Below are 15,019 nucleotides of genomic sequence, written 5' to 3' on the forward strand. Positions count from 1 at the left end.
TAAGTTTGTCTTTGGGGGCATATGGGGGGCAAAATCCTTTTAACTGACTATTAGTCTCATTTTACACGTCACTCATCCTTCTAAGGCTACCAGAACCTACAGTGAAGAGGAGCAGCCACCATTCAATTAGTCAAGATATCTACACCCAACGGCATAGACATTAATGGAATTTCCGATTAATATTTATGAATTTATTAATATTTGTAATTATTTTTGTATGTTTTTTTTTTTAATTAATAATCACAGTATTAATAATGTATTTATTATCTTCTGGGCCATCGTTCTATTTCATTAAATATAAGATTTGGACCGGCGTAGACAGATGAGATTTTTTTTTTTTTTTATTATTTTTTAAATCAGCCAAATAAAGCACCAGAACGGGGTGTTCTCTTTTGTTACAATTACAATTGCTTGTTTGGGGACAATGTTTCCGTCTTGAATTGTTTGATCTCACAAAATGCTTCCACCAAGGCTTTGTTTCGCTCTTAAGGAGCCATCAAAAGGTGCATTTTTCTTCCTTTGATATTTGCTTTTCCGGGTTTATGCAAAGTAACGGCGTAATCGGGATGGGAATTGGCGTTGTGGCGCTGATAGACAGCAGATAACACGTAAGATTGGCATGTCTGCAGCGAAGCGGTCCCACCTCGGCTGTCGTTACATACCTGGCTGTACCGATCGCTCCTTTGTTTTGCAGAAGTCACATCTGTCGCAGCTGTCTGGCTGGCTTTGCCTTTGATCTCCGTTTCGTAGCGATGGTGATATTTAATCTGCCAGAAAGATAAGTGATATTTTCACTGATTAGGTTCAATAAAAAAAAAAAATAATAATAATAATAATAATAATAATAATTATTATTATTATTATTATTATTATTATTATCATAAATATGGGGGAAAATGTGGGCATTTAGAAAAAAAAATATTTTTTAAAAATAAAATATATAAAATTAATATTTAATGAAACCTCGCAGAGACGGCAGGCTGTATGGGGTCAGATTTTACTGTGAATTATAGCATTTAAAGTATAAATTCAAGAAGCAGGTAAATTCTTATAAGAATGCTATAACTAGTAAAGATTTTACCAGAACTAACTTAATATATTGAAATTATTTATAGTTTGTGTTTTTTGCTGCAATAGTTTTTTTTCAGATATATTTCATTAAAAATTAAGGGGTAATTTCACATTAGAGAGGTCTGTGGCAAAAGGTGGCAGAACTAGAATATCATTCCCCCCCCCCCAGAAGTTCTTCTTCCCCCTTTAAAAATACTGTTTGAGCCAATCAGTCGGCTGCTTAGCGATAACTTAATGGGGAGGAATAAGCATGCAGATCCTAAGAACAGGGAGTTAAGATTGCTACTCCTGGCGCACATATACAGACAGAAGGAACCCTACCTGGGGGCAAAAGGAATAATTGCCTGCCTGGCTAGGTTTTATTATTCAGGGCATATTTAGGAATAGGAGAGGCTGAGGCGGTGCTCCTAGAGACGGACTTCATTCTTTTTGGGGTAGTCTATAGAGTTAATTCTCTTCTAGATTGTAAGCTCCTTTGAGCAGGGCCCTCCTTATCTGTTGTTTCTGCCCAAATTGTTATTTGATGCACTATGTGTCATCTTTACTTATTTTACGGCGCTACTGAATATGATGGCGCTATAGAAATGAATAATAATAATTAATGTTTATTCCTGCAACTCCGTCACCTAGAAAAAGATCAAGGAGCCGTTCTATCTGCCCTGTCATTAATAAAAGACTGAATGGGAGTGAAGGGGTAAAAAGTAGACCCCGTAGTGTTAGATGGGGGGCAGATAAAGCCCTGGTGTTCAGCAAAATGGGAGTCCAGATGTTCTACCCCGAGGGATGAAGATCATAAATATTCTCAGCGACGCCAAAAAGGCTTTGTAAAGAGACCAAAAAAATAATAAAAATGTCCAAAAACTTTGAAATCCTCCCCCTAAAAATAAAAAACTTCCTTCATTAGGGGGCATATTCTAAAAAAAGGAAAATTTCTCATTATTGGCAAAATTAGATTTAACGAGCGATCTCTTGGCACACGGTCTCGTTTGGAGATAATTGGGTACCAAACAAATAATTTCCCAGTTACCTAAAGAAAGAAAACGGCGTATTTCTTTTAGATTAATAAAAATATTAAGTTCTAAACATATAATAATTTCTCTGTATCCGGAAGGGTTTTTATTCTCCGAGGAGCCGCCGCCTTCGTTTAACAATTAAATGTTTAATAACAAAGTATCCATATTTGGGTAAATTATCTTGTATCGCTGCGGCCAGAATTCTCCTTCCTCCTCGATACGTCCGGATTGTGTTTTTCTCGTTTCCTTGGCTTTACCTGCTGATTAAACTTCACCATCTGGCCGCGGGAAAACTCTGAATAATTTAATGAGCTCTGCCTGGTAACTCGCCAGCAACGAGTCAAACATTTATGCGCTTTTCCCAAAACATCATTTACCGGCAAAATTCCGCAAATCCCTCCGCAATCAGATTCAGGATTTGCTACGCTGGCCACAGATCAGTAACGGACCTGGACTAAAGGGGCATATTCACTAAGCTCTGATCTCGACCCAATATGTCATAATTCGCCAGGTCGTTTTAATCCAGTATTTCCATTTCCTGGATTTATTGTATAGAACTGTAGAATTTTGGAAAAGCGACAGATTTTCATTATTTAAATTTTGCATCGTGGTTTGCAGATTACGGTGTAAAAACACTTGAGGGTATGCACTTGTGCTAAACAGCCTCCCAGCAGAAGTGGTAGAGGGTAATACAGTGAGGGTATTAAACATGCATGGGATAGACATACGGCTCCTGAATCTAAGACGAGACCAACGACTGATTAAGGTTTGAGTCTTTACAGCAGGAGAAATGGGCAGATTAGACGGGGGCCGGAGGGGCCGATCTGCCCGCAGGTTCTGGGTTTCTATAGACCGCTGGTCTGCCTTAAGAAATGTGTTGGGAACATTTGTGCTTGCGTGCGTTCCTCGCTCATCTGGTCTTTGAAGGGTTAATTCACACACCGCGTACGTTTTTGGGGTGACTTACATCACTAGCCAGCTCGTTTGCCTTCTTGGCGATTTGGTAGCCCGGTGTTATCATGGCCGGGAAGCTTCCTTTCCCTCTCCGCTCTTCATAATCTTCCGTGTATTTTGCCTGAAAACACGTGAAAATCAACAGTTAATTATGTTTTTTGTTAAAGATTGAAAATTCATGTATTTGATACAAATTTATAAAGTGTACAAAGTAGAAATTAGACATAAACAATGGATTTGGGGATTTTTTTTATTATTTTTTTTTAAAAAGAGAATTCTGGGGGATTCTGCAAATTAATTTATTGTTGGGACCTGGGGGGGGGGGGAACTTCGCCAGAAAAGTTTACTACTTTCTGCCCGGGGGAAAATTACCCGTAATTTAATTACGTTAAAAATAAAATTTTGTTAAATAATTACATTTAACCTCATTTGTCGAGCTGTTTTTATAAGCATAGATTAATGGAATTAATAGAAAGTCTTTTTTTATTGGTTTTTATTTTGTTGATTTGGTTAAAAATTTGACGAGTTAAAGAAAACACACAAAATCATCATAATTCCTTATTTTGGGAGCCGGCTGAGCTTTGGAAGAAGGTTGTTAACGTACGTCGCTCGCGAGCTGCCCTCCGGCTCTGGCGTGTAAGATGTCTTTGGTGTCGACCACCGTGGTGTATTGGGAGACGCGATCCTCGTGTCCTCTCTTGTACTCCACCTGCTCGTCGAGGTGACAAAAGACGACAAATCCCAGAATATATATTATTTGTTAAAATATTATTTTCTGAGTATTTCCCTTGTAAACCCATAGAAATAATTGCCCAACCTGGGGGGGGGGGCAAAAAGCCAGAAGGCAATCAGCAATAGAGAGGTTTGTTACTTAATTTTATCTGTAGATTGGGGGGGGTCATGTTGCGTCCAGCTGCGACATTGTAAAAAAAAATTTTATACAATTAAAAGGAAAAAAAATCTTTCCATAAGTATGTTAAGTAAAAAATAATTAATAAATATATAAATAAATAAATAAATAAATACAAAGCAGAAAAAAATTATATGGCGAGCTTATATTAAATAGTCTGGCCATAGGTTATATTATTATATATATATATATATATATATATATAATAAGCTATATTCTTGCCTTATTTTTTAATATAAAACTCTCATATTTTCTTGGCGTTAAGGGTTGGGGGCACCCAAAATCCATACGACTACCTATAGCAAAGCTGCGCATCAGCAAATGAAAAATAACTTAAAACAAAATTATAAATTATGAATAATAAATGACATTTATTGTAAGAGTTAGAAATTAAATGTGTTTTCAACCATTCTCAGTACTACTCATAAGACAAATTATTCTCTTTAAACAAAAAAAATATGAAATATTATTCTTCTTATTATTAATATTATAATTATTAGTATTAGTAGTAGCCTACATAGAAACATAGGACCTGCCAACAGATCGGCCCCATCCGGCCCCCGTCTAGTCGCCCGTTTCTCCTGCTGTAAAGACTCAAACCTTAATCAGTCGTCGGTCTCGTCTTAGATTCAGGAGCCGTATGTCTGTCCCATGCATGTTTAATACCCTCACTGTATTACCCGCTACCACCTCTGCTGGGAGGCCGTTTCTCTTACTAAATTTCCATCTAAGCCTCTAGTTTTTGATTTTCTCTCTTTGTTCTAACATTTCTTCTGCTTTAAAACTTGTTTGGAGTTTGAAGAACAGCAATTGTTTCTAGAACGTGTCTCCTTTAACGTTAGAAGTCGTGGCCCCCGGCCACTGGATCAGTCTAAATCGTTGGCACCACGTGAGCTTTTCATTCCGAACATTGTGAGCCGAGCGACTTACGCTGCTTGCCAGATGACCGGCTTTCCTCGCTGTCTGATAAGCAGGAGTGATCATAGCAGGGAAGCTGCCTTTCCTGGTCTGCTGTTCAAAGTTTTCTGTGTATTTCATCTGAGAAGATAGAAAAAAAAAAGGAGAAAGTGAGAAATTCTGATATGATATCCGTCAGCCTATTTACCGATATTCATTATCACAGCTGTTCATAAAACTAAACTAAATTTATTTAAAAACTTCATATTCACTACTGTTGAAAAGTTTGGGGTCACTAAGAAATTACCTTATTTTTTAAATAAAAGTACATTTCGTGCATTAAAATAACATGACATGGATTGGAAATCCAGCGCAGACGGGGTTAATGCTGTAAATGACTATTGTAGCTGGAAATGGCTGATTTTTAATGGAATCTCTTCATAGGCGTACAGAGGCCCTTTATCACTCCCATCACTCCTGTGTTCCAGTGGCCCTTTATCACTCCCATCACTCCTGTGTTCCAATAGCCCTTTATCACTCCCATCACTCCTGTGTTCCAATGGCCCTTTATCACTCCCATCACTCCTGTGTTCCAACGGCCCTTTATCACTCCCATCACTCCTGTGTTCCAATGGCCCTTTATCACTCCCATCACTCCTGGGTTCCAATGGCCCTTTATCACTCCCATCACTCCTGTGTTCCAATGGCCCTTTATCACTCCCATCACTCCTGGGTTCCAATGGCCCTTTATCACTCCCATCACTCCTGGGTTCCAATGGCCCTTTATCACTCCCATCACTCCTGGGTTCCAATGGCCCTTTATCACTCCCATCACTCCTGTGCTCCAAGGACCCTTTATCACTTTTAATCATTATTTTGGAGATATTAAGGTTTAAATTATTTCTGGGATGGGTTTAGCCGCTCAGGACTAGGAATGATATTTCTATGGCTGCATATGGTTATAAAACGAAGGCTGCCTGAACCAATCAGCAACAATCAGCAACCTAACCATAAGGGAGAGATAACTAAATGGGGATGAATAATTATATAATTTAATAACATTTTAGAACATTTAACTTGATACTGAAATAAAGTAAAGTAAAATAAAATATATGTACAAAAGAATGACATTTACTCACATCGCTGAGAGTATTCTGAGTTTGAGTCACTTTCACCATTTCTGGGTCCACATCAGAGAGCCACGATTTCCCCACATCATAGGTATTCTAAATACAAGGGAAGTACCTTTTTTATTGCATTGTATTTTTTGGAGGATTTGAGATTTCATTCAATTATGTTTTGCAATATTACTCCAAAATGAAATAACTATTTTTTTAAGTAGTAGTGTATATTACCAAAAATTGACAATTCTGAAAGCTGCCTGTAGACAGTACAATCTGGAATTCTAGTAATTTTTAAAGAAGACATCAATAAAGATGGGGTAAAATAACAAAATATATATTTTTCAAGAGTAATTAGAATTCCCCTGGGTATACAGCGCTGGGGTTATATTACTGTATACAGCGCTGGGGTTATATTACTGTATACAGCGCTGGGGGTTATATTACTGTATACAGCGCTGGGGTTATATTACTGTATACAGCGCTGGGGGTTATATTACTGTATACAGCGCTGGGGGTTATATTACTGTATACAGCGCTGGGGGTTATATTACTGTATACAGTGCTGGGGGTTATATTACTGTATACAGCGCTGGGGGGTTATATAACTGTATACAGCGCTGGGGGTTATATTACTGTATACAGTGCTGGGGGTTATATTACAGTATACAGCACTGGGGGGTTATTACTGTATACAGTGTTGGGGTAAATTTTGAGGCAGTGTAGTAGATTTGTTTAGTGGCCGTTCGTGGTCCCTGTGATGATCTCATAATGTTGGGAATGACATTAAATAACAGATCTTTTGTATGTAAGAAGGACACAGGAAGCATTATTATACTTTTTTGGCTTTTGACCCACGTCCGTCACATATTTCTATAGAAACATAACCGTTACTAATCACTTGTTTTGGAAGGTTCTGGAAATACCTGATTGATGAGTTTTTCCATTTTTCCGTCGTGAGCGAATTCTCTGGACTTTAAATCCCAATTAAACACTGATTTATATTTTTCTCCTTCTTCTCTGTATTTTATCTACAAAACAATTTAGAATTGTGAATAGCTGGCAGAATGAATACATTTGTACAAAATAAAAAAAATAAAAAATTTCAGAGTAAAGTACAATTGCCACATTAAAAAATTATTATTATTATTATTATTATTATTGTTATTTTAGTTAATCCAAGGTTTCTGAAAAAAATGGAGGATGGTGCTTTTTACATTTTTTTTACTTGAAAATATTTTTTCTTTTAAGTCTGGAAACAGTTGGTTCTATTCTTTTTTGCAATCCCCACCATAATTTATTTCTTGCTATAATCCAGAACCCGTCGTGGTCGGCGTTGGACTTGTTTCCAGTATCTGTCTTAAAAACCAATTCGCGAACATCTGCGAGAATTGGCAGAAATAACCATCGTGCTGTTTTAATTACAGAACTGACTTCATAAACAGTAGATTAATAGAGCAGCTTTGGAACTTTTGGTGGATATGAGAGAATCGCAGCGTTCTACAATCCTAAAAGTCTCAAAAATACCTTTATATACATTAAAACGTGTAAACACTGTTATTAGTAATTACTGTGAACAGCGCTGGGTGGTTATATTACTGTATACAGTGCTGGGGGTTATATTACTGTATACAGCGCTGGGGGGTTATATTACTGTATATAGTGCTGGGGGGGTTATATTACTGTATATAGTGCTGGGGGGGTTATATTACTGTATACAGCGCTGGGCGTTATATTACTGTATACAGCGCTGGGGGTTATTACTGTATACAGCGCTGGGCGGGTTATATTACTGTATATAGCGCTGGGGGGGTTATATTACTGTATACAGCGCTGGGGGGGTTATATTACTGTATATAGCGCTGGGGGGGTTATATTACTGTATACAGCGCTGGGGGGGTTATATTACTGTATATAGCGCTGGGGGGTATTATTGCTGCGCGGTGTTGTTTTGGTTACGGTTTGGAAGATGGTTAAGGAAGTAATCACATTTTGAGTAAAGACTAAACCTCTTAATCCTGAGCTACAGAACACTGAAGGGTTTCACACTTTCTACCCTTTCCAGCACTTAGTAATTTAACCGCTACTTTCTAGAACATTTCTATGTTAGCCGAGCCGGTGAAAAGGTTGCGTAACGCCCGGCGTATCCGCAGCCCGACAGGTGACCGCGGGTAACCGGAGACTCGGCTGGAAAGGAAGAGTTTCTGTTTTTGACACAGACTGAACCTACAAATAGCACGGTCTGGGATAACAGCCATGACTCAGAAATAGAAAGAGGACTGCTGAGCGTTCTAGAACACTGCGGCTCTCCCTCGCTCATTGTTTAAACCCAAAAACATTTAAAACGTCTGGCTTTAGGGTAAAGGGGCCAATCACCTGCTGCTGAGAGAGGAACATAAAGTGAGTCCTTACAACCCGTTATATCCCTGTATATTCCTCATATTATATATTATATACTCTCCGGCCGTATAACTAATCCCGTCCTTATAACCCGTTATATCCTGTATATTCCTCATATTATATATTATATACTCTCCGGCCGTATAACTAATCCCGTCCTTATAACCCGTTATATCCTGTATATTCCTCATATTATATATTATATACTCTCCAGCCATATAACTAATCCCGTCCTTATAACCCGTTATATCCTGTATATTCCTCATATTATATATTATATACTCTCCGGCCGTAGAACTAATCCTGTCCTTATAACCCGTTATATCCCTGTATGTTCCTCATATTATATATTATATACTCTCCACCCCGTATAACTAATCCTGTCCTTATGACCCGTTATATCCCTGTATATTCCTCATATTATATATTATATACTCTCCGGCCGTATAACTAATCCCGTCCTTATAACCCGTTATATCCTGTATATTCCTCATATTATATATTATATATTCTCTAGCCTGTACTTAAGAGCATTTATTGGATCTGATAGAGCAGCCTCTGTGTGGATTCCACATCTTTACGGCTTTTACTGTAAATTACCCTTTCCGTTGCTTAGGTGAAAATATAGTTCATTCAGTCGGAATGGACTGTTCTTGTTAGCCGTATCAATGAACGGGTCATCGGACAGCAGCTGGTATTGTCCACATATGTATTTGTATAATGATACGTTATTAGTTATTATTGATAAATTCAATAATCCCGCACATACTGGGACAAAAAAGACTAAAACTCACCTCGCTAACGGCCTGGGACTGCTTCTTTACATGAATGTTCACTGGGGTCTCGTAAACGCTTGTAAAAGTGTTGTTTTTCGGGTTGTGTCTACAGTCCCCCAAAAAAAGGAAAAAAGGGTCTTATTTTTATAATTTTTTTGTTTAAGCTTTAGTTAATTTCTAACATTTTTGCTGCAACAACAATTCAATTTAGTTTAAAGTTGCTTTTCCAACTAAGTGGAAAAATCTAATCAACAAAATGAAGGCAGTGATACAATAACCACCACATTGTCCTGCTACATTTCCTTCTTGTCTCTTCTCCCCAATATCCGGGGCTAACGTCCTCTCCAAGGTGGGTCATTCCATTGTGGAAATGAGATCGGTGATACTTTGTATCACTAAAGAAAACAGCGATTCAATAAAACGACTAGTCTGCTAGGTTTGAGAATACGTACGCCTGACAATATGGCCTCTTCTGGTAGCTCACAAAGTTATTAACTGTGAGGATCATCTTGCAGGTCTCACAATGGAAGCAAGCCTTGTGCCATATCTACAAAAGGAAGACAGGATGGAGTTAATGGACAGCCTTTTATTTTATACCGACGTGAAAATGTCTTCACGATTTACTTTTTTAATCTACAGTATCGTGTTTTGTTGTGTTTTTAAGCTCCAAATATCTAACCGTTGTTTGAGGAACCTAGAACCCTTTTAGATCTAGAACTCATCTCCAAATGTGATGTATTCCTGGAAACTGTAACTTTGTTGTCAGCTTCTAGCTTTATTTATTCATCAGCGATCACTCAGTTCTGTTACATTTTGGGTTTTTTGGTATCATTTCCATGCTCTTCATGCAGACAGAGGCTAAATGTACTTTAAAGGGTTTTAAGCAGAGATATTTACAGGTCCCATTTTAGCGATAGATTTTATGGTGCATCAGATTCGTTAATAAACATTAAATGTATATTTTCACATTTTTGTTTCAAAAAGATTAGCTATAAAAATTCGAAGGTGCTTCCTAAGAAGCTACTTATGGTAACTCCAAGGACACATATATCAGACAATTGGAGGTAGACTACATGCCAGCAGATCAAACCCATTCGGCCCCATTCGGCCCATCTAGTCACTCATTTCTCCTGCTGTATGCCTATCCCATGCATGCTTAAATCCCTCACTGTATTTACCACATCTGCTGGGAGGCTGTTCTATGTATCTACCAACCTCTCAAACCCTATAGAGTGCCCCAGAAAACCTTAATTATTTGACCTCTGTGTCTGTTGCTCGTTACAAAATTACATCGTAACAACACAATATCCCGACCTCAGAATAGAATCCTTCTAACAGAAATTCCCGTAACGGATCGGGTCCGCCAACTGCAACAGCTGAGGAGGTGAATTTAGCTTCTCGAGACATGGAAACCTGACGCCCAAGTGTTCAGAACACCTTCCTGTGATTCTGGTTCATTAAAATCTACAGAGAGTAAACCAAATTTAACCCTTTAATGACAAAGCCCGTACATGCATTGTTTTCAATGGGTTTAGGGACCGCCCATTGTCCTTAAGGGGTTAAAGATGAAAAATTGGTCCATGAATATATTTACCGGCTCCTTTATCTTATCAGGGATAGACCTGGGGCAGCTGCCTATGGGCTGAGCTGTAGGGGGCAGCACGACCAGGTTCTCCCCTATGTAAGCAAGTACATGGATACAGCAGGGGGCACTGGAGACATTGTTTGCCCAGGATCTACAAACCCTAGGACCATCCCTGCGTCATGTGATTGTAATAATGTCACAGACTAAAAAAACATGCTAAATCAAATACTATTTTTGCTTAAATTTTTTAGTTTTTCATAATTTTTAGTCTATATAAATTCTACATTTTGTGACCATTTTTAAAATAGACTAATATTGTTTTTTTTCCTTTCTAATGTCATTTTGTTGTATTTTAACATAAAAGAAGACAATAAACGATTTGTATTTAAAGGTGCTGTTCCACTTACACAGAACATTAGTTTCACCGCCTAGCATGCTAAATATACCTTCACAAGTGTATCTGTAGTTATTGTTTCTTCTGGATTTTTATTAAAAACAGCCCAGAAACTTTTAAGAAGCCTTTTTTGTTTCACTTTCTATAGTGACGACCAATCAGTGCCTCCCTTTGTGTCACATGACAATACAGTTTTCCCGATTAAAAAAATTGGTATGAGGCAAATTCATTTCCTAGAAGGTATGAGGAACAATGTTTCTAATGCTGCATTTAGTTATAAAAGCTACAAATTCAGCAGAGCGGGTGGAACAGCATCTTTAATAAAACAAAAATCCTACTATTTTTTGAAAAAAAGATCCTGTCACACTTGCTATTATCTAATGCTGATGTGTATGAATTCTGTTAATTCTTCACCTATCTGTTTTATTACATTCTTTTCATTATAGATAATCGTAATAAATACAAGACTTGGAACAAATGTGAATTTATTCATTCCAGTGTCAGACAATGGAGCCGTATAATAAGGAACATAAAGTATTTTTTATTGCTTCAGAGCTCAATGTACACTTGATGTGATGGGAGTCATAAAGGGCCATTGGAACACAGGAGTGATGGGAGTGATAAAGGGCAATTGGAACCCAGGAGTGATGGGAGTGATAAAGGGCCACAGGAACACAGGAGTGATGGGAGTGATAAAGGGCCATTGGAACCCATTAGTGATGGGAGTGATAAAGGGCCATTGGAACACAGGAGTGATGGGAGTGATAAAGGGCCATTGGAACACAGGAGTGATGGGAGTGATAAAGGGTCATTGGAACACAGGAGTGATGGGAGTGATAAAAGGGCCATTGGAACCCAGGAGTGATGGGAGTGATAAAGGGCCATTGGAACACAGGAGTGATGGGAGTGATAAAGGGTCATTGGAACACAGGAGTGATGGGAGTGATAAAGGGCCATTGGAACACAGGAGTGATGGGAGTGATAAAGGGCCATTGGAACACAGGAGTGATGGGAGTGATAAAGGGCCATTGGAACACAGGAGTGATGGGAGTGATAAAGGGCCATTGGAACCCAGGAGTGATGGGAGTGATAAAGGGCCATTGGAACACAGGAGTGATGGGAGTGATAAAGGGCCTCCGTAAGCCTTTGAAGAGATTCCATTAAAAATCAGCCGTTTCCAGATAAAATAGTCATTTACAGCATTAACCCCGTCTGTGCTGGATTTTTGATCCATTTCATGTTATTTTAATGGATTTAATGTACTTTTCTTTCAAAAACAAGGACATTTCTAAGCGACTCCAAACTTTTGAACAGTAGTTTATCTGTCAGGAGAATATAATTGGCTGTTTTACGGATTAAGTCACAGTTCTCCCAGGGAAATCACAGACAAACTTTTATTAATCTGCTTGGCAACTATTTGATAACTTAACTGGGAGGGTAAGTTGAACAGCCTCCCAGCAGAAGTGGTAGAGGGTAATACAGTGAGGGTATTAAACATGCATGGGATAGACATACGGCTCCTGAATCTAAGACGAGACCAACGACTGATTAAGGTTTGATAAATAATCCAACTATAATGTCAACTGTTTTTATCCGTCTCTTATTATCTCAAATTCTACTTTTAATACACAACAGAAAAGAACGTTCAACGCAAATAATGTCATAAGGGGACGAAAAAAAGTTTTCTACACTAAAAAAAGCAGCATCTTCGGTTTAACCAACTCTTTAAGGTTTAAGAGAAATAATTCTATTACTATCTGACCGACGTATGCATCACATTTGGGATGATTGATATTGCTCACCAACCTGGTCTATACAGTTTATCTTCTCGGGCGGATATACTCCATAACCACAGCGGGCACAGGGTACCACATTCATTCTGAAACCAGTTCTATACCCCCCCAAAAAAAAATACGCCTTAGAAAGGGTGCGGAGTCTGATAATCCCGTAGATCCAGGCAGCTCGGTCTGGTTGACAGCTGACAGCCGCTCACATTAATGTCCCGTTCTCAAAAACCAACTCTCCTCTTGTGACTGACCTTCTATAGAGGGAGACGGGGGGGAGTGTTGGCTTTTATAGCTGCCAGGTCGGAAGAGGGGCTATTTCTGTACATATGGAGGGGTATCAGACGTGACGGAAGCGTTGGTATGGGATGAGAGGAGGCACGGAACTCCTGAATGACAGAGCATTCTAAAAAGAAGAGTGAAGTCATCCCAGCGTCCAAGAGAATCGATCACTGAATATTTCGGTAATGTTATCTCTGATACTTTGGACGTGGTGATCCCAGGAGCTCACATTCCAAAGAGTAATATGTGTTAATATAGATTATTCACCATTGAATGCTTTGGCTCTTCCAACACAAAATCCTCCTATATTAGGAGAAAGTTCTTTATTTGCTGCCATATTCTTTATGAGGTATGTCGGAGATGTTAACTAAAAGCCGCAAGTCAAGTTCCAAAAGTTTGGGTGAGACAGACGGACTTAACTGGAAACAGCTTGATGGCACTTAACTAAATCAATTAGAATTACAACCCCGTCTATGCAAGGTTGAGTGGAACTCAAACTGAGTTGAGTGCTGTTGAGTTGTTGAGCCGAGTTTCCTGTCAAGTTGGGTCAAACTGAGTTCCTGACCATTGAGCCAATCGGTCAAATTGATCGTGAAGCTAAGAGGTTGAGTTTGTCAGTCAACGGAATCAGCGGTCGAGTTCATCATCTAGTTGGGGAGCCATATTGGGTTCAATGGAGCTTTGGGTCAATTCATCGCCTCCTGTGACATTGAGTTGATTTTGTCAAACAACTCAAAAGCCAGCCGGGCTCTGCTTTACTGTCTGTGAATAAACAAGATGTTTCTTGCGTAGACTTGAGTAGAGTCGACTTTAATGGATTCCAAATTGGCTGCCAAGTTGAAGAAGTAAACAGTTTGTTACTCTTCTGCCAACTCTGTCGGGTTGACCTTGGCAAGTTGACTCGACTGTCAGCTCAACACAACTTGAACCTTTGTGGTTGTCAGCTTGTGAGCCGGACCCTCTTTCCCTAATGTTATCGAGTTGTCTTAGTCTGTCAGTTCTAGTTTTATCAGACCCTTTGACTGAAGGAAGCGTTGGGGGAATTAGTGGCGCCATATAAATAAGAGATAATAGTCAATGTTAATGAAAAGACAACGTGAAAAGCATTGCAGGTGAGAGAAGTCCAAAGAGTTAGGTAAGACGTGTGCTATCAACATATCTACTGTTTCTTAGAGTGTTAATTTCACATTTCTGTGGCTGGAAGGGCACTTGGGAGCTGAGTTTGAGGTTGAAGTTTAGTCGCTGAGGTGTCGTTGATACTCCAAGATCTCAAATGAGGAATCACCAGACAAGACCATGAAAACAAGAAGACACTCAGGACAATGGGTAGGAAGTTAGAACAGAAGCTTTTTAAAAAGAGGTCCTTTTGTTAATGAATGATGATGCCCAGGCCCCGATGGGCCACCTGGCACACCAAACAAATGCCCTGGGGGCCGCTAGAGGACATCGCCACATACTCACCTGATATGCCTTTCCACTGGGCCGCTAGACCCTCGCCAGTCCGGCCCTGAAGACACCCCAGAAACCTTTATTTCAGAAAGGCTGAACACCCCATCCCAAAAACTCAAGTGGCCAGCGGAGAATAAAAGTCCTCCAGACAACGATCCATCTACCAAAATAATTAAATCAACAATAACCATGAAACCTGAAAGATTTTAGAAATAGGTCAATAGATTGCAAGCTCACAGGATCACGGTCATTTTTTTCTTCTGTACCAATATCTCTTCATACATTACAGTAAAAGCCATTTTAAATCACTTTTGTTAAATATTTCCAGAGCTTCGGACTCTCCTGGAGCTATTTAACGACTCAAACCTTAATCAGTCGTTGGT

At 39.0% G+C, this 15,019-nt stretch overlaps 1 protein-coding gene across 1 annotated transcript in view; it reads right to left on the reverse strand.

Moving 5' to 3' along the window:
* Positions 1–12,999, reverse strand: part of LOC149277527 (nebulin-related-anchoring protein-like) — a 41,797-nt gene extending 28,798 nt beyond the window's left edge. Inside the window, exons 1-9 of the mRNA XM_089502809.1 lie at positions 12,928–12,999; positions 9,595–9,689; positions 9,161–9,248; positions 6,893–6,997; positions 5,985–6,071; positions 4,879–4,986; positions 3,643–3,747; positions 3,052–3,159; positions 663–767 (exon numbers count right to left, since the gene is read on the reverse strand). Of these exons, the coding sequence (XP_089358935.1) occupies positions 663–767; positions 3,052–3,159; positions 3,643–3,747; positions 4,879–4,986; positions 5,985–6,071; positions 6,893–6,997; positions 9,161–9,248; positions 9,595–9,689; positions 12,928–12,999 (873 nt within the window). The remainder of the gene's footprint in view (positions 1–662; positions 768–3,051; positions 3,160–3,642; positions 3,748–4,878; positions 4,987–5,984; positions 6,072–6,892; positions 6,998–9,160; positions 9,249–9,594; positions 9,690–12,927) is intronic.
* Positions 13,000–15,019: the final 2,020 nt, after the last annotated feature.

This window comes from Sceloporus occidentalis, unplaced genomic scaffold (genome assembly GCF_023333645.1).
Source record: "Sceloporus occidentalis isolate IW3139 unplaced genomic scaffold, rSceOcc1.0.p SCAF_212, whole genome shotgun sequence".
NCBI lineage: Eukaryota > Metazoa > Chordata > Lepidosauria > Squamata > Phrynosomatidae > Sceloporus > Sceloporus occidentalis.